This window comes from Nerophis lumbriciformis, linkage group LG10 (assembly GCF_033978685.3).
Source record: "Nerophis lumbriciformis linkage group LG10, RoL_Nlum_v2.1, whole genome shotgun sequence".
Lineage (NCBI taxonomy): Eukaryota > Metazoa > Chordata > Actinopteri > Syngnathiformes > Syngnathidae > Nerophis > Nerophis lumbriciformis.
Genome location: NC_084557.2, coordinates 24,194,956 through 24,215,134, shown reverse-complemented (window position 1 = coordinate 24,215,134; position 20,179 = coordinate 24,194,956). Strand labels below are relative to the sequence as shown.

The following is a 20,179-nucleotide window of genomic DNA, read 5'->3' as shown; positions in this document are numbered from 1 at the left end:
CTAACCTCCTATTGCTATAGCTGTTGTTAGTCTGGGATTTGAAATGAGAAAACCTCTGTTTGGAGCAAACAGGGTTTTCCCACAAGTCCACAAGGAATAAATGCAATTTCAGTGACTGTATGTTGATGAAAACAGTTTTTTAAAGGAGACCTATGATGATTTCCGTATTTTCTGACTGACACATGTTGCAATATCTGATACTCGTGTGAAACAATGTTATTTGTCAATTGTTTAGTTATTTTTATTATAATTAGGCCAAATCACTTATAATAGAAAAATAGTAAATAAATAGAAATGACTGCTGCATTTTCACTATTATAAGCTATTTAACTTGTTACAAGGTCTGGTTTTTGACAGGTTTGATGCCGTTGTGGCCACAGTGTGCTAGTGTTGTCCCGATACCAATATTTTAGTAGCGGTACCAAAATTATTTCGATACTTTTCGATACTTTTTCTAAATAAAGGGGACCGCAAACAATTGCATTATTGGCTTTATTTTAACAAAAAATCTTACGGTACATTCAAGACAACTTGTCTTTTATTAGTAAGTAAGCAAACAAAGGCTCCTATTTTAGCTGCTGACATGTGCAGTAACATATTGTGTTATTTTATATTCTATTAATTTAGGACAAGTGGTAGAAAATGAATTATTAATCTACTTGTTCATTTACTGTTAATATCTGCTTACTTTGTCTTTTAACATGTTCTATCCACACTTCTGTTAAAATGTAATAATCATGTATTCTTCTGTTGTTTGATGCTTTACATTAGTTTTGGATGATTCCACAAATTTGGGTATCAATCCGATTCCAAGCCGTTACAGAATAATACATTGGTCATATTCAAAGTCCTCATGTGTCCAGGGACATAAGTTTATAAACATAATATACATTTTCAAAAAACAAAAGAAAGATGTGATGCCCAAAAATATAGACGTAATCATAGTAATATCAACTAGATACGAGCCTGTCCCTGGTATCAATACAGTGGATGTTAGGTGTAGATCCACCAATAAAGTTTGTTAACATTTTGACGTCGGTGAGCTACGGTGTGTAGTGAAACATGTTTAGCTATTCCTCGTCCTGCCGGGATGATACTTGTCAGAAACTTACTTTATTTGTCGGCATGGAGGCGAGGATTAGTGATTTAGAAGTAGCTAAAACACTGCCGACTGGGGCTGGACTTTAGCCGCTCGCTAGCTAGCCATGTCTTAAAGCACCTCTTCCTGAGGGCGTTTCAGTGTTAGAACTTGACCTTTATCGTTAGTTTTTAAGCCAAAATGCGTCCGTTCTCCCTTTTCTGTCCACACACTGTGTCTGCTTGTAAGTACTCCGTGATTGTGCGCTACCGAACATGCTCGTCTGCTCGTAAACCAGCAATATCATGACGTGACGACACATGAAAAATTGAGAGGAACATTGGTCATGATACTGTGTGTGTGAGCTGTTATGTGCAGAGAAAGCATCATAGCACAGCAGTATTCTTTAGCGTGTCAGACGAAGTGTATAGTAAGTAGAAGATGCAATGATTCTAATTGTTTGCATTGGTCAGCATTATAGTAGGGAGTGTATTTGTACTCAAAGTATAGTTAATTTAGTAAATACATATCAGTTAACATTATCTTTATCCTTACAATAGATGTTTATATATTTTTTGTTACTGTATACATTTTGGGCAAATATGTGAACTGCTTAATTAAGTTATTCTCATCACATTTTGTGGAAGTAAATCTATTCAAATATTGATTATCGTTATAGGTTATCGGTTGTGAAGGTCTGAAAATGATCATATATCGGTATTAGGGTTGTATCGATACCAATATTTTGGTACTGGTACCGGTTAGGGCTGGCCGATATTGCCTTTTTTTAATATCGCGATATTTTAAGACCATATCGCGATACACGATATATATCTCGATATTTTGCCTTAGCCTTAAATGAACACTTGATGCATATGATCACAGCAGTATGATGATTCTATGTGTCTACATTAAAACATTCTTCTTCATACTGCATTAATATATGCTACTTTAAAACTTTCATGCAGAGAAGGAAATCACAACTAAAAAAATCACTATGTTTTTCATACGGTGTTGATCTGGAAATGTTTGCCTCGGCATTTTGATGGTGTGGGCGTGTGGCACCGAACGGAGATGTTGACGTGCGGAGTAAGCACTGTTCATTCAGGTGACTTTTCAAATGATGCTACATATTAGCAGTAATGTTACTTTTTATAGCAACGCTTTCGCCCCACACTTGACAAATTACGGTTGTCTGTTCGACATATTCCCACTTGAAGCCAAACCACCGCCAGATGATGGACCCCCTGCTGTTTTTTGGGGGAATATACGCGATATATCGCGTATATTGATATATCGCCAAGCCCTAGTACCGGTGCCAAAATGTATTTCAATACTTTTCTAGGGGACCACAAAAAATGGCATTATTGGCTTTATTTTAACAAAAAATAAATAAAACAAAGGCTCCTAATTTGTCTGCTGACGTATGCAGTTACATATTGTCATTTCTCATTTTATTATTTTGTCAAAATTGTGAGCGACAAGCTGTAAAACTGAATTATTAATCCACTTGTTCATTTACTGATAATATCTGCTTACTTTCTCTTTTAACATGTTCTATATACACTTCTGTTAAAAAGTAATAATCACTTATTCTTCTGTTGTTTGGATACTTTACATTAGTTTTGGATGATACTACAAATTTAGATATTGACCCGATACCAAGTAGTTACAGGATCCTTATGTGTCCAGGGACATATTCCCTGAGTTTATAAACATAATATGAATTTTAAGAAAAGGATAAGAAATATCGACGCAATCATAGTAGTATGGACTAGATACGCTCTTGTACTTAATATCATTACAGTGGATGTCAGGTTTAGATCCACCCATGGCATTTGTTTACATTCAGGAACGGCGTCATTAGCGGTGACGCTGGTGAACTACGGTGTGTAGTGAAACATGTTTAGCTATTCCTCGTCCTGCAGGGATAATACTTGTAAGAAACTTACTTTATTTGTCGCCATGGAGGCGAGGATTAGTGATTTAGAAGTAGCTAAAACACTGCAGAATGTGGCTGGATGTTAGCTGCCAGCTAGCTAGCCATGTCTTAAAGCACCTCTTCCTGAAGTAGTTTCAGTGTTAAAACTTCACCTTTACCTTTAGGTTTTAGGCCACAATGCGTTCGTTCTCCCTTTTCTGTCTACACACCTTGTCTGCTTGTAAGTACTCCGTGATTCTGCACTGCCGAACATGCTTCTCTGCTCGTAAAACCAGCAATATCATGACGTGACAACGCACCGTCATGCCCGTTAAAAAAACAAAAAAACAAATGGGGAAGCAGTACATTTAAAACAGAGTATAGTACTGATTTTGATTCATTAGTACCGCGATACTATACGAGTACCGGTATACCGTACAACCCTAATCGGTATCAGTCCAAATTTTTCAATGAAGTTTTAATTAATTTGGAACAAGTTAAAACTTTACAAGCATACTTTTAGCTCAAGTGATCAACAGTCCCAAAGGAGTGGAAAGAAGCATAGCTTGTCTGGTCTAAACCCTCTGCCATAATCAGCAGGGAAAAAATAAAAAGAAAGAAAGAACGAACCAATTGAATGCCACATGAACCAGCACAAGGGAAAACTCCCCAGTGGAAATAAACTTTGGACAGAACCCAGGCTCTGTGACGTGGCCGTCTTGTCTCGACCGGTTCTGTAGAGAGAGAGAAAGAGTGACTGAGCAGAGAGACAGAGAGTAGCGAGAGATAAGAAATAACAAGTAATTCAAAGGAGTACAATAGTATAAAGCGTAACATAATCTTATTTTACCCATCCCAATGACGAGTATATAGTAATAGTAATATTAGTCACTTTACTTCAACAGTTCTTTTGTATACTTTGTAAACACCATCTGCTTGTATTATTTTTTTAAAGTAGTTCATTATATTACACTGTTTATGTGGGATTAAACTATGGAATGGATTGAATAAAAAAAACTTACAGATTCACTAAATATTTTCAAAGTTGTGCGTGTATATAAATGCTTCAAATTCTATGTATTCCATCCATCCATCCATCTATTTTCTACTGCTTGTCCCTCTTGGTGTCGCAGGGGTGGCTGGATCCTATCTCAGCTGCACTCGGGCGGAAGGTGGGGTACACCCTGGACAAGTCGCCACCTCATCGCAGGGCCAACACAGATAGACAACATTCACACTCACATTCCTAAGATTGTATTGACTTCCTCTTGTGGAGAAGTACTATTGCACGCTTCTGGGCAGCCCGTGTTATTTGCTTTGTAGGCTACATTATTTTTGCAGTTTAAAAATGTACAAGATCTGTTTTAGAAGTAATGAACATAGGATTTGTATATTCTCTATATCCAGCCTTAAGTATTATTTTAATTAATCTTTTCTGCAGTATTGTTAGTAAGTCAAGTATACCTTTATAATTGTTCCCCGTAAGTGTGAATGTTGTCTGTCTATCTGTGTTGGCCATGCGATGAGGTGACGACTTGTCCAGGGTGTACCCCGCCTTCCGCCCGAGTGCAGCCGAGATAGGCTCCAGCACCCCGAGTGACCCCGTGAGGCACAAGCGGTAGGAAATGGATGGATGGATGGATGGATCTCCACACAATAACTCAGGTTTGGTAAAACCAATTACCAGCACAGAGTATGACGTGACTTCTGATTCAGAGGTTCTCTTGCATTACTCAATATTAATATTGTTTGCCACTTTTAAGTTATATGTGCTTGATGCGTGGTTTCCAGCTCATTTTATCATATTTTTCTTGTACTATGTTGATGTCAGCGCTATCTATTTGTATTCGTATTTGACAATTTTTCTTACCTCTTCCAAATAACATTATTTTAGTTTTACAAAATTCAAGGATTATCTGTTTATATCAAATTATTTTTTATTTTAATTTGCTCATTTGCTGTGTTTTCCCCTAAGCAGAATATAGTTGCCATCTGCAAATCATATTAACTAAGTATTTTGTGCTTTTACTGATGTTGTTTATTTAATAAATAGATTGAATAGTTTTTGGTCCCATAACTGACCCCTGGTGTACACCACAAGGTATATCTAAGCCAGGGGTATCCAAATGTTTTGACTCTAGGGCCGCATTGGGCTAAAAAAGTAAAGTTTTATATATATATATATATATATATATATATATATATATATATATATATATATATATATATATATATATATATATATATATATATATATACAACTTTGTCTTTATTTAAGACAAGTGGAATGTGGAAATACTATCTCTCTATCAACTAGTTCAGCTTTTTTATATAACTGTCCATACCATTAGATATATGGTGTTTCCAGCCAGTGTATAACTGGCATGTTGCTGCATACTGAAATCATCTATAGATCTTTTTATCAAATTCATTCTTGTATAATGTTGCCTACGCTTTGATCCACATTTGATCTGAAAACATATCAATTGCTCCAATTTACAGAATCTCCTCAGAAAGGTCAAAAAGACCACTCACTTCCCGAGTGTCCCGAATGACAGTCAAGGACAGACAAAATAGATTCTGACAGAGAGGTGAAGAAGTAAGACTGACTGAGCTTACTGGGCCTCCGAGCCAGGATTAGCCTGGTTGCCCTTGTCTGGGCAGGACATGAGAAGGCAAGAGGGGAGGAACTTAAAGCATAGGCTATAAGGGTGACTGTGCATGATGCATAATGAGAAGAGAATCAAAGGGTGACAAACGCCGTCGGTCAAAAGTGACATAGAAGTGATTTAAATTTCAAAGACCTGATACAAACCAACCCTCTTTTGAGGCTGTGGCCCCAAAGCCATTAGTGATATTTCCATAGAGTTTTGGGGTGTACATTTGGCAATTAAGCTCAGCATGGTTAAGCCATGTCATTCCCTCCAAAAATGCTCAAACGTTAAATATTACATTTTTCATGCAGGACTAGTTCTATTTTTTGTCTAAAATTGTTATTTCCAACTGAGTGTACCCAAGCACATTGCATGGGGTACAAAGAGAACTTGATTTTTATAATTGTCCAAGTAGTTTCCCCTGACAGACAACCACCTTAGGTCCACATTTCTATCCTCAAAGTCCAGTACAACACCACCAAAGCACCAAACACTGGTGCCAAATTTATTGCAGTTTTACCTATTGCAATGATGCATCAAGCAATGCCGGTATCTTATTCTCAGAGGTTATATTAGATAGGAAATGCCTGCATACAGTACATATTGTACGTGTACACAGGCAACAGGGAAATTGAATAAAAAAGAGCAAACATACAAGAGTGTGAAGTTTCCCCCTTGTGGGTCCTCCTGACCGTAATAGACCTCCTCGTGAGCCCGGTAGTCTGGTGTAACAAAGTCTTTTATTTGTGCGCACACGCGCCAACACAGCACACTGTTCTTGCAACTTTCCAGTCTCAGTCTCTCGTGCTGCTCTGCTCTGCTCTCCATCGTGTGTTTCGCTCTGCTCTCTACCATGTGTCTCGCTCTCGCTCCAACTCCAACCACGTGTCTCGGTCCGGCTGCTGCTAATAAGGGCGACAGGTGATTAGATAACCAATCCCCAGCTGGGCAATCCACTCATCTGCCGCTGGCTTCGAGGCCGGACCTTACACACCCCGCTCCGCGGCAGGCCCGCAGACCACGCCCCCCTCCATAAAAAGCTATTTTAAAGCGAATAAACATGAAATTGCCGATTTTGGAGCGTCAACACAAATAAGTGAGTGGGTACTCACGGTATGACGAAAAGGTTGAGGTGGTACACAATACAAACAATGTTGAAAACTACTGGTTTAGAGAAGCAAAGCTCAACGAGTTCAGTAAAGTATCCTCTTATAAAACCTACTATACTCTGACAAGAAGAGAGGAAACAAGGAGGACAATTTATTGGACATGAACGCCTAATCACTCAATTTAAATGTCAATTAATACTTCATAACAACAAATGGTAACATCCTGTTGAGTTTTTATTATTTGATGCATTGTTTATTGATCCTCCAGTGCCTCACATCCAATGAGGTGCAAATTTAATTCACTTCATCAGGATACACAGCGTTGAATTATTACTCTGTGGAGTAATAATACATCCTTGACTAGGGGTGCATTTTATGTTTGTTCCTTTTGACTCTATTAAAATGCTCATGAGATGGACATCTGTTGAATTTTTATGAATAGCAAAACATTGCTCTGCAGAATGGTGGTTAGCATAACTCCTGAGACCAATTATGATGCAGGTGAAGGTGTATGATTTAGGCTTTAGGGCTCACACCCTCCCACATGGTCATTAAAAGGGCTGTTTGCAACATTTAAACCAGGGCGTCAAACTCTGGCCCGCAGGCCAAATTTGGCCTGCCGTGTAATTTCACTTGGTCCTTGAGGCGATATCAAATTAACACTAGAGCTGGCCCGCCGACTATATTCAGCGGCGGTGCCGCGGTAACACGGCATTCACCGCTAATTCTCATACTTGCCAACCCTCCCGGGAGAGTCCCAGATTTCAGTGCCCCTCCCGAAAATCGTCACATCCGCTTTTCATTCAGTCCAACGAGTGCTGGCCCAATCACATAATATGTGCGGATTCTGCACGCACACACAAGTGAATGCAACGCATACTTTATCAACAGCGATACAAGTTACACTGAGGGTGCCCGTATATTAAGTTTTGTTAGAAATATACGCCACACTGTGAACCCACACCAAACAAGAATGTCAAACACATTTCGGGAGAACATCCGCACCGTAACACAACATAAACACAACAGAACAAATACGCAGAACCCTTTGCAGCACTAACTCTTCCGGGACGCTACAAGGTGGGAGGGTTTGGTGGTAGCGGGGGTGTATATTGGAGCGTCCCGGAAGAGTTAGTGCTGCAAAGGGTTCTGGGCGTTAACTTTCCCATGTATTTTGCACAGTATATCGCGCCCTCCCATGGTTTCTCCTTCGTAACGCGTGCCCGCACATTATCTTTATATGTTGTTAGCTAATAATAACAATTTGGATTGGATCGCTAACGTCAATAAATGAATATTCAATAATAACAACAACATGACTGCAAATTGTTTGTTGCTTCTCTCGGACTGATTTTGTTTTTGTGCACGCACTCCCTGCGCGTACCTCCTGACAAGAGAGGATGAGTGACGGCCATAAACACCAAATGAGTGAAAACAGATTTGTTTTTTAGGGGAATCACTTGTAATGAACTGAATTCATCCAAACAAACAGGGGTTTACATTGACCGCTTCATCATGACATCATTATATTGACAGCTGCTCTCCTTGCTTCATGGCTTGAATTCATCGGCATCTCTGGGGATCCCAAATACATAAACGGTGACAACAGGCAAGAAAAGTGCCTTTAGCATAGTATGACCCCTTTAGCCATTGATGTGCTCAGACAGTATGGACAGACTGTGATCCACAACATGATTGTTCACATTGTACCCCCAATTATTGTTGCTGATAAGTAAGAAATGCCTGACAGAGAACCAAGCTATGCTGCAAATCCGTGTAATATTTCTCACTTTAACACTAGCAACTATGATGCTCTGCAGAACTTGTGAGCACTCAGTGTTTGGTCATCGATACAGGTTCAGATTAGTGCAATTGTTACCATGCTTCTTTGTGGACACATGGACTAGTTATTGTATAGTATGAAATGTGCCAGACACTGATATGTTTGGAGTTATTATTTTTAACCTTTAGTCAGAAAATACCTTTTTGTTCATAACTCCAAGTACCCAGCAAAATCGGCAAAGCCTTTGAAATGTTGTTACTAAACCTTTGTGCTCTGCTTCTCCTCTCTTTTCTTACTAGTCTCTTCAGTCCTTCCCCAGCATGCCTCACTCCTTCCTCTGGTAATTATGCATGCCCACCACAAGCCATGCCTACCTATGTGCCAAACAAGTATTCTTTACTTTCGGGAGGTGAGGACAGAACAAGAAGAAGAAGGGCATTGAGACGCATATTGGGGAGGGGTAAAATTCACTATCTAAAAGTACGCTGGCAGATCTCACCTGACATGAATTTTGAAGCATGTAGGTGGGAAATTTGCAGAAGAGGAGAAAAAACAGTGTGCTGGTTTCGCTTTATGTCAGAATGAGTCATTGCTTTCCCTGGCCTCTGTTTAAACTGTTTCTTTGTTTTTGACTGTGAAACGGAAAACTAAGTTAAACGTCTAAAATATATTACTTCTAGGGTTGTCAAAGTTAACGCGATAACGCGTAAATTATAATCGTTAACTTTAATCGTTAACTATAACTAAATTCCTGTAACGCCGATCATTTTTTTAACATGCATCTGGACTCCTTTTTAACCCTCGGGCTATTACGTAGCGTGGGGAAATGTAATGGCGTCAGATGCTGCTGAGCCAACAAAATGCACAAAGAAAAGGGTATATTATGGAAATCTTAAATCAAAAGCCACAGCAAGTCAAACAAGACTCTTTTATCTTCGAAAGTCGTGAGACGCCATCATTGGAGTGAACGCCTGCTGGCGCCTTTGCCGCTTCAGAGAGAAGGAACTTTACTTCTCTGTTTGGATTACAGTTAAGATGCGTTGATAACATAAAATGTCGATTGTTACTGTAACTGCATTAGTAAGATAAAAGCTCAATATAAATGAAAGACAGTAAGCAAGAAGTCGAAAAGGAACTTTTTATTCCAAAAAGTCACGTCCGCCTTGATAACATATCAAGACACCCTTTTGAATCGATCGCACTTTTCTGATTTCAAAATAAAAGCGCTACACTTCACATCTGGTTTAACTACATTGAAAAGATAAACATATCTTACATGTCTTACATTAGATCATGCTTTGTCAAAGATGTTTTGTAGTGTAATATGTGATATTTGCATCTAAATAAGTGCTAGTACATAGTAAATTAATTCTTGTTTCTGGTTATCGTTTTTATATTGATATTATCTTGATTTTGTATGTACTTTATGTCATATTTTATTCATTATGGTACTTTGTCATCACTTAGAATATTGTTTGTCTTTGTTACACTAATGTGTATATTATAGGCCATTGGTTCTTTGTTTTTTTTGCAAAAAATATATATCTATTGTTATATTGCTCTTTTTTATCTTTGGTATGAACTTTATTATGTAAACTCCAAGTTATTGTTTTTTTGATTTTTGTTGTTGCTATTTTTGCATAACAAAATGTTATTATTGATCATGTTATACTGCATTGTAATCTTTTATTTTGTGATTGTGTGATGTTTTTTGCCTGGACCCCAGGAAGAATAGTCTCCACTGCGGTGTAAACTAATGGGGATCCTTAATAAACTAAACAAAACATCAGTTGAGCAATATGGGGGGAATTTATCTGTCCACCATACAACATGTTCTGGTTGATACTTCCTAAGTTAAAGTATGTTTAACAGGCTGAATATTAAATTGTATTAATAATTAGAGAAGGTTAAGACATTTCATGCAGCAATCTGACAACCATTAACTTGTACAACATGTAATGTACAGAATACAGATTACAACACCAAACATCTTCAAACCATGATCAGAACAATCCACACTTTGTGTTATTAATGGGTGAAACTGATATCCAAACATGGTGTTGCTCCTCCTTTGAATGCAATTGCTTCTACAGCAGGAATATAAATTCTGTATTCCTACAAAATACAAAATCTGGCAAGACACCAACATATTGCAGGTATTTTTTTTAATTATCTTTGAAGGCGTGTTTATGTCCGGTTTGTGTTAAAAAAAAAAAGCATTTGTTTAAACCACATATCATTAAAGCAAACTAATTGTCTAGTCATTGTATCAAAACTTGAAATGTATCTCTCTAGAGTACACTCAATAATGAAAAATTATATTTATCTGTGATGTCGCGATTAATTTTGAGTTAACTATGAACAATGCAATTGATCTTGATTAAATATTTTAATCGTTTGACAGGTCTAATTATTTCATAGATTGTCTTACTTTTTTATTTTGAGTAAAACATTATTTGATTGGTTGAATACGGATCTGCTTGGATATATGCAGTGAAGGTGATAGGCTTTCAATGTAATGAGTCCCTGAGAGACACAGGTAGTGTTTTTATAGGGTGCATTAACTCCTTTGAATGTATGCTATGGTTATAATTAAAGTATATGTCATGGCTATTTCGATCTTAGCAAGATCAACACTTCTTTGATGTCTTCTTTTGTCCAAAAACTAAGGGTCTTACTTTCCTTCTTGCGACGTCTTAATAGCGGCTCCGGCTGTCGTCGTTCTTCACAAGCTGTCTGTTCTACTTGATGTAGTGGCTATTTCGACTAGCTACCTCCTGTCCACAAAGTATAGCTCTAACAACCACTTCAGAAGTGATGACACGAGGTTTGGTGTTATTCGTTGAGTCGGCTGGGTGTCAGCTCATACGATAAAACAAACGTTATGCTCCCTTGTAGCCATCAACTCTTTTTTTTTTTTTAAGTCACAGAACCGTTCATCCATCCATTTTCTACCGCTTGTTCCCTTCGAGGTCGCGGGGGGCGCTGGAGCCTATCTCAGCTACAATCGGGCGGAAGGCGGGGTACACCCTGGACAAGTCGCCACCTCATCGCAGGGCCGATTTACATTAAACATCATTTCCTGTTCAGCTCACATACAGTCGGAAATCGCAAACCTTCCAATTAAAGTACAGTTACAATTACACCAGAACTGTTCACTTAAATTGCACGTCCATCCATCCATCCATCTGAATTGAAAAAGTTGTTCATGTCTTTGACGGTTAAAATTTTTCCTCATGGTGTTTTTTCCCCTTCCCGATGCATCGGCAGTCACTTGACGCGCCAACACGTGAATGTTTGTGTATGTCCAGAAAAAACACATAATGAGGCTCCTCCCTGGAACGCAAGGAGAGTGAGTTGACTGCGCCCTTTCAGATAATGTGTCAGGGACGCATGATGCATACCTAGCAACATCACTGTTGGAGCGTGAATTACTAAAGTTAGCGTGTACTAAAACACATGCACACTTGATAGCACACAAAGCTGATCTACTCAACGTGTGCAAAGTGGATTGCGTCTGTTAAGTGAGCAAAATAAGGCGTGCAATCCATTTTGCGTCTCTGTCTTCATTAGTATGCAAAAAATATGCTGCTCATTAAAACGTCCACAATACTGTAAGGAGACGATGCAAATTGATTACTTAGCGCGTGCTGTGTGATTTATCAACACTCATCACCGCCATACTTCCCAACCCTCCCGGATTTTCCGGGAGACTCCCGAAATTCAGCGCCTCACCCGAAAACCTCCCGGGACAAATTTTCTCCCGAAAATCTCCCGAAATTCAGGCGGAGCTGGAGGCCACGCCCCCTCCAGCTCCATGCGGACCTGAGTGACGTGTCGACAGCCTGTTTTCACGTCCGCTTTCCCACAATATAAACAACGTGCCTGCCCAATCACGTTATAACTGTAGAATGATCGAGGGCGAGTTCTTGGTTTCTTATGTGGGTTTATTGTTAGGCAGTTTCATTAACGTCCTCCCAGCGCGGCAACAACACACAACAGCAGTCACACAGTATACATAGCTAGAATTCACTGAAAGTCAAGTATTTCTTATATATATATATATATATATATATATATGAAATACTTGGTGAATTCTAGCTGTAAATATATTCCTCCCCTCTTAACCACGCCCCCAACCACGACCACCCCCCACCTCCCGAAATCGGAGGTCTCAAGGTTGGCAAGTATGATCACCGCACTATTTTGCATTTTCTTAAGCATGTGTCAGAAGGACATGCAAACTGACAGTTTCACACACGGCTGCAAGATTAGTGCTTGTGCTACACAGACAATGGACAGAAAATGCTCAGAAAATACGTGTGTCTATCAATATCGTCTAGTCAGCAAGATCTTCTTTTATAATTTTATAGCTGCTAGAGGACTTAAAGGGCTGATTAACACAAATTCAATTGATGCGTTTTGGTAATGATATTAGTTTTTTCCACATAGAATATATATTATTTATATACATCTCATATGAAAAGAAAATCTTTGAGTACGTATTTTTTGCTTCTTGAACAGACTAAGTGCAGCCTCTCTTTAATGAGCACTTCTTTGTTAAAAAAACAAAATGTGGTGTCAATGTTAATGCACTGCACGACTCAAAGTGCCCATAAAAGTTGTCTATGTCTCCTGCATGTTTGAAAAGATAGCAAAACTCTGCAGATAGGAGCATGATAACATAAATGTGCAGTAAATGAGAGAGTCTCTGTGGTGATGCTCCGTTTAATACACACAAAACTGATTCCAAACCAAGGCCCTCTCTGCCCCACTATATCACCGTGCCTGAGGGCAGTCTTTGCCAATGCAACTGCTCCAAAGGGATTTCATTTCCTCCCTGCCGCTAGGGTCGGAGCAGCACTTCTGACGAATGGTCCTGGGATTCTGTGAGAGTCATTTCCAGCCTTGATTTGGCACATTTGTACTCCTCCACCACACTTGACATCAGTAGGGAGAGGGCTCCGTTGCCATACAGGCCTACGCTGCTAAGACATCTCATCTCAGCAGTCCAAGCCATTTCCTCACTTGTGCATTCACCAGCCTCTCCAGCCGATTGGCATGGGATAGAGCGACCTCATAGATGGAAATTGGCCCCATGAGACGGGGCAGCAGTCCAAACTAAAACACCACAGCTTCAGCTTCCCAGGGAGGCAGTGTTGGTAGATCACACGCAACACGCCCACTCATTATACACACTGTTATATATTACACACTCTGTTTAGCGCAAGGTATTTGGAGCTTAGTAAATCAGGCCCAAAATGTATCATTATTATTTAAATTGACTCATGGAACACATTCAGTGTTGTACAGTATGTGTGTTAGTGTCTATAATTACTGTATATACCAAAAGATATATAGTAGTAAGTGAGGTCTACATATTTGCTGATTTGGTGTGTGGGTTGGAATCACCCCTCTGGCCTATCCGGTTTAAAATAGCATTTATTTTCTGTGCTTTCTTGGCTCGTATTCAGGTTTTCTGATATCCACCCCTCCCATTCATGATGAAACACAGCAATAAAATAAGAAAGTCACTGTCCCTTATTCTCTTGCATATGCTGTATCCGTCACTGCAAGCATGTCCATATTGTCCAACTTGAATGCTTAATGTGCTGAGTGTGAAGTTAAACAAACCTGCAAATTATTAACAAATGAAAGTTAATATGACATGTGTTTTCCCATGTCCTCCACAATGAACCTGCCTGTGGTAATTATTATTTGTTGTGAATCCAGCTCATCGCTTTGCATCCCCAAATACATGTGACGCTGAAGCTCCATCCTATTGTTTGGCTGCCTCTCCCACGCACAAATTTCTCTTCAAGAGCTTGCCCTTCATATGACTTTTGAGTTAATTAGCAGCACAAACACTGGGTCAGATATATCCTGCCAACAGCATAGGTGGTAATGAGGATGCAGATGAGACAGGAGGTGAATGAAGGATCTCACAGCAATCACTGGGTTTCTTTAGTCTGCTCTCCCAAGAAAAATCAGTCAATGCAAAATTTGTTTGGGAACTAAAATAAAAAAATACAGTCAGTGAAAGCATGTAAAACTTGGTATCTAAAAACAGTTTGTTTTTGTCTCTCTTATGCTCAGTTTCCTCCCTTGACTCGGATAAGCATGATATACCGTGCCTAATGAGCTTTGGGTGGTTAAGGCTGTTCTGCCCAGGTAAACAAACAAACAGAGTACCTATATGCACATATTGGACAGAAGCCCGGTTTTCTTCCTTATTCTATCTACGGATTACTTTTTATGCTGAAGACAGGCGCTCCAAATCTCTTTGGATGCTGTCATTATCCCTCCTGCTTTGCCAAATATAATTGCCACTACTTGAAATAACTAAAACTCTTGTCCACTTCATTGTTGTTTACTGAAATATTTTATATTTATTTTATATTTATTATTAAATATTATTTCCCCCTGCATTTGACATGCTACTATTTCAATATACAGTATGAGACATCTACTCCCTTGTCATTCAGTAGTATACTGTATGTTAAAGTGAAACAGGGGGCCTGTTGGCTGACTCGGTTTAAAATGTCTACCATGCCAATTAGCAAGTGTTTTTTTTTTACTTACTTGTACTGTACTGAACTTTTAGAACTCAAAGTTAAAGTTAAACTGAGCCTACAGAGCACTGTCTCAACTTTCTCAGACCCAAGAAAATGCAATACATTTTGGTCATGGACAAATACCATGTTCTTTTTCTTTCATTTCTTTTTTTTTTTAGTTTATTTCGAACATGAACACACTTACAGTATAATGCATCACACAATGTCACATAATTTCTCTTTACATCCTGTCCGAAAAGGAGTAGGAAGAAGCAAAGCTTATTTAATCCTAGCCCTTTACCACTTCAGAGTGTTTACAAATACATACGATTATTTACTGTCTTCTTTTTGTAACACAATTACATCAGTGAATGATTAATACAGCAGTTCTTGTAATAGATGATTAAGTCAGTCATGATAAACATTCTGAGATGAAGAATATCCCATTTTCAATAAGGTTGAAGGTATTTCTCATAATTCTTCTTCTTTGTACTTTGTAAGCACTATTAATTTGAACAGTGAACATTTGAAAGTTCTCTCATTACAATTATTATTAGTTCCTGGTATTCAGTTGTTTTCCTGTCCAGCGCTCCTAATTATGTTGCCATTTCCTGTTTGTCTGCTTTTTGCCACTGCTTCCCTGTCTGAGTGCTGGCACCTTTATCTTTTCCTGTTTGACAATCAAGACACACCTGTTCCTGGTTGCCAATTAGAATGCCTTTAATGCCAGCACTGTCCTCTGAACGAGGCTGAGTCATTGTGCTTTTAACCTCCATGCAGCATAGCTTTCCGTATGCTTAATGTGTGTATTTTGCCTTTTTTGTGCATGGCCCTGTTGCACTAGTTTTGGTTATAAAACACTTTTTACTTGCACTATGCCTACCGTCTCTGCATCCCGGGGTCCAGACAAACACTATCCCGTAACATACCAATCAGAAAGCTAACTTTCTGTCAATATGTGAATGTTATTTTGAATTTCTAATGTTACCTTTTGAGACATTGTATTACCAACCTCACGTCTCGCCCAAAGTCAGCTGTGACAGGCTACAGCTCACAATGGACGGATGGCATTTACAACTGACTTACATTTAATTATGCAATCACATATCATGTGTCATTATACAGCTAAGTTTATAATCAAATATATTAATACAAGGTGGTTTATTTCCCAATGTTTGTCCTTAAATCTATCACACTTCCATTCTCAGACATGAAAGATCAGTTTGTGTGAGTTAGGTCAAAAGGACATCTGGCATTTATAAATCCTGACCTAAAAGATCAAACATTTTCCATCTAGTTCTCTATCTGATGTTTTGCCCTGCCATTGTTGCAGTGTTATGCTACTATATATGGCTTCCCCTGTCTCACTGGCATGACAGGTCTACATTGGCTATTTAATTGGTCTCCAAAACCCAGCAGCAGTTTGATGCTTTGCAAGGGTTGATTACTGACCTCTGACATCCGTTTCACTCGCCCCAAAAGGATCCTATCTGATTTTTAATGTCAGAAGTCGGCATCTCAAAAATAAATAACTAAGTATACTTGCAGACGTCACAAGCAAATTATCCTCCTGCACATTTGAAAAGACGTGGCGCTGCTAGAGTATGTCTGACAACTTGCTAACTGCTTTTACGTTAAATCAAAGATTGGCAAGTGACTGGTTGTATCTGTTCACTTTACTATTATGCTGTTTTGGGTTCATTTACCAATTGGAGCAGGTCAAAACACAATTGAAATGATTTCTCAACATGAACCATACCAAAGTTTGAGCAGAAGCGTGCCAAGACCACATTTTCAAGATAGCCAAGGATTGCTTCGGTTGGGCCGCATCCATGTTTGGTTACTCAGGGCTCGAATTTAACCACGGCAACTGCGACACATGCCGCGACCGCCCTCTCATTTGCCGTAATGCCCTTAAAAATGTACCAAGATTTGCAGCAACAACATGCTCTGACTGCCCTTCCCTTTTTACTTCATAATGGACGAGGGATGAAATGGTCGAAAATTCCAGATGGTTGCCAGACGGTTAGTAAAACCGTCTGCTTTTATAATTGCTGAAACCCCGTCATCTATTAATGCATTTTAGGCAACACGAAGTCAGGCGCATGAGCATTAGCGTCGTTTGGCGTTATAACTATAGCGGACAAACAACACAACCTTTGCTCCGGAAACATTCCCTCGAAGCAAAAGGAATTTAGCGTTGAATGGACTACTAGTGATCTTTAGTAGAGAAAGTCAAGAAGAAATGGCGTCCTCCGTGGCCATGATCAATTCTAATGATTATGTTGATTATGAACACACGTATACAAGTGAATGAAGTTCATACTTGGTCAACAGCAATACATGTCACACTAAGGGTGGCCGTATAAACAACGCCAACACTGTCATAAATATGTGCCATATAGTGAAACCATACTAAACAACAATGACAAACACATTTGCCTTGGTGCCCTTCTAACTTGCCTTGGTGCCCTAAAATATGAGCCCTCCTTTAAGGCAACACTTGCCTCGACCTTAAAAAGTTAAAATTGGAGGCCTGGTTACCGTGTTACCACCTGACCAAATGAACTCCAACAACCAGGAGAACTAACCATCCATCCATCCATTTTCTACCGCTTATCCCTTTCTCAGCTGCATTCTAACCAGAGTTCAAATAATACAATGCATTGAGATAGTGGTGTGGTGAAACATTGCACCTAATTTATGTCAATCCAACCTAAATGTTTTTTTTAGATGAAATGTTACTTATCTCAATTTACAAACTAATGGACGTGTTTACTTCTTGTTCCTCCCTCCCATTCTCTCAGCAAAAGTCAAATCAAAGTGTGGCCCAACATTCTTTGCCTGTGCGAATGGGGTCCACTGCATCATTGGACGATTCCGATGTAATGGTTTCAGTGACTGTCCTGATGGGAGCGATGAGGAAAACTGCAGTAAGTCTCACACAACACTAGGATGGCGAACTACCACGTTATTAAAAATACTTCAGCTTGTATAGTTTAAAATTAACTGTAAATTACATATCTCACACACTGTATGTTTGTGGGGTTTCGATGCTAATCAACATTATGCTGTGTGACAAAATAAATTATTATAATAATAAATCATAATTTGGGGGCGGCATGGCTCAACCGGTAGAAAGTTGATGGTTCCTGGTTCAAAGCCAGCTTCCACCATCCCAGTCACTGCCGTAGTGTCCTTGGGCAAGACACTTCACCCATCTTGCACCCAGGGTCACACACACTGATGTAAATGAACAGAAGCTTAAATGTAGATAATAGGTTTCTTAATGTAAAGCGCTTTAAGTCACGACAGAAAAAGCACTGTATACTGTAAATGTAATTCACTTCACTAATTAATTTCACAGTTATGGAAATGTTTATTAGTAAGTCAATACATTGTGACAGTTAGTTGGACCTTGATGTGGAGTCTCCTACAGTGCTTGAATATGATGTTGAAAGGAGCAAATCAGTGCACCTTATAGCAGGTAACAATTAATGAAATGGTTTTCCTGACAAAACATGCACGCCGTTAGAAATGAATGGTTCAGTCTTGAGCCATTACATATATGAAAAGAAACAGACGTAACTGGAATCTTTGCATGTTTGATGTTTTTTTCTTCTTTGTTTCAAAGTACCAGTAGAGTGGAAAAACAAGTTGACTTTATTTTTATTTTTTGTGTTTCATTGTATCCATTGAACCATATCCAATTGTATTTACAATTCGCAAAGTATGTGAACATACCATGTCTAAACATCACAAAATGCCCCAAATTCAGTCAGTCATTTTGAATATTCCGCTTCGAACGTCTTTAGTAATTTCCGTAGATTGACATCACTGGAGTAACACTTCTGTACTCTGACCATAATACCAGATCAGTCATACTGGAAATATGCAAAAATTAGAGAGAGATGTGCTGTCTATCATTCACAATCCTTATATAAGACATGAACACATATATTTTCCCATTTTTTATGCATTTTAAGTCGAAAAAGATAAAATACATAAAATGCTCGCTAACAATGTAGTCAATGGAGGCTCTTGATTTCAAAACCCTTTAAATAACCATCAAAAACCTGCCAACGATACTCTATATACATATCGTGACTTCAATATTAACCAAATATTAACCAAAAATGTACTTAAGCAAATGTAAGGGAGTAAATGTAGCGTGTTACTACCCACCTCTGTTCACAGCAGAACAAATAACCAGAAAAGTGAATCCAAATTCTGCTACGTTTCCTTTGACGTGTTTGCAAATGTCACATCGCTTTACTCAGTGTGCTAATATAGGCCATTTTAAAGCATCTATAGCAGCGATATCAATATGCAATTCATAAAATGACATTAATTAACCTTGCTTATTGAATGTCCCTCAATCTCTGCTCTGATTTACAGCTGGCAACCCCTTGGTGTGCTCTGAGACGCGCTTCAAGTGTCGAAATGGGCGCTGTGTAGACCGCAGCTTCTTGTGTAACGGCCAGGACAACTGTCAGGATAACAGTGATGAGGAGCTCTGCTTAAGTACAGCAGGTAAGAAAAGCTCATTAATTAAACAACAAGTCTAAAAAAAGTGGTCTCATATGTATACACAATATCTATTTTACAACACAGCTTGTTTGCTCTTAAGTTTGCATAAAGTAAGTAGGTATACCAAAAGTAAGTTTATCCAGACACTTCTGGGAACTGAGGAATATACACAAAGGAACATAGTTTTCTTTTCATTCTCTGAACCTTAAAGAACTTGAAACAAGTTATAAATATTGGAAATTGTAGTACTAGACACAGAAGATTCAAAGGAAAGTAGAGGCTTACAATATCAATATTTTGCTCAGTTTGATTTAACAAGATGGATATTTTGGCTCTGTATGTTACATTTTTTGTTGTTTCATAGACACGACTTGAGTTAATGTATTATGTGTCAGATTGACTTCATGCCAAACATCTATGAATGTATTGCTCTTTTGAAAATAATTATGTAGTATGTCACTACGCCGTGAAAAAAAAATCAAATTTGCAAACTTTTTTTTTTTTTTTTACCATCAATAGTGTTTGTATAGTGAGTGAGAAGCCTTTTAGT

At 38.7% G+C, this 20,179-nt stretch overlaps 1 protein-coding gene across 3 annotated transcripts in view; it reads left to right on the top strand.

Moving 5' to 3' along the window:
- Nucleotides 1-20,179, top strand: part of ldlrad3 (low density lipoprotein receptor class A domain containing 3) — a 181,724-nt gene that overhangs the window by 88,601 nt on the left and 72,944 nt on the right. For all 3 annotated transcript variants that reach the window (XM_061969978.1, XM_061969977.1, XM_061969976.1), the window contains exons 3-4: nt 17,907-18,032; nt 19,498-19,632. In XM_061969978.1, coding sequence (XP_061825962.1) covers nt 17,907-18,032; nt 19,498-19,632 — 261 coding nt within the window. The remainder of the gene's footprint in view (nt 1-17,906; nt 18,033-19,497; nt 19,633-20,179) is intronic.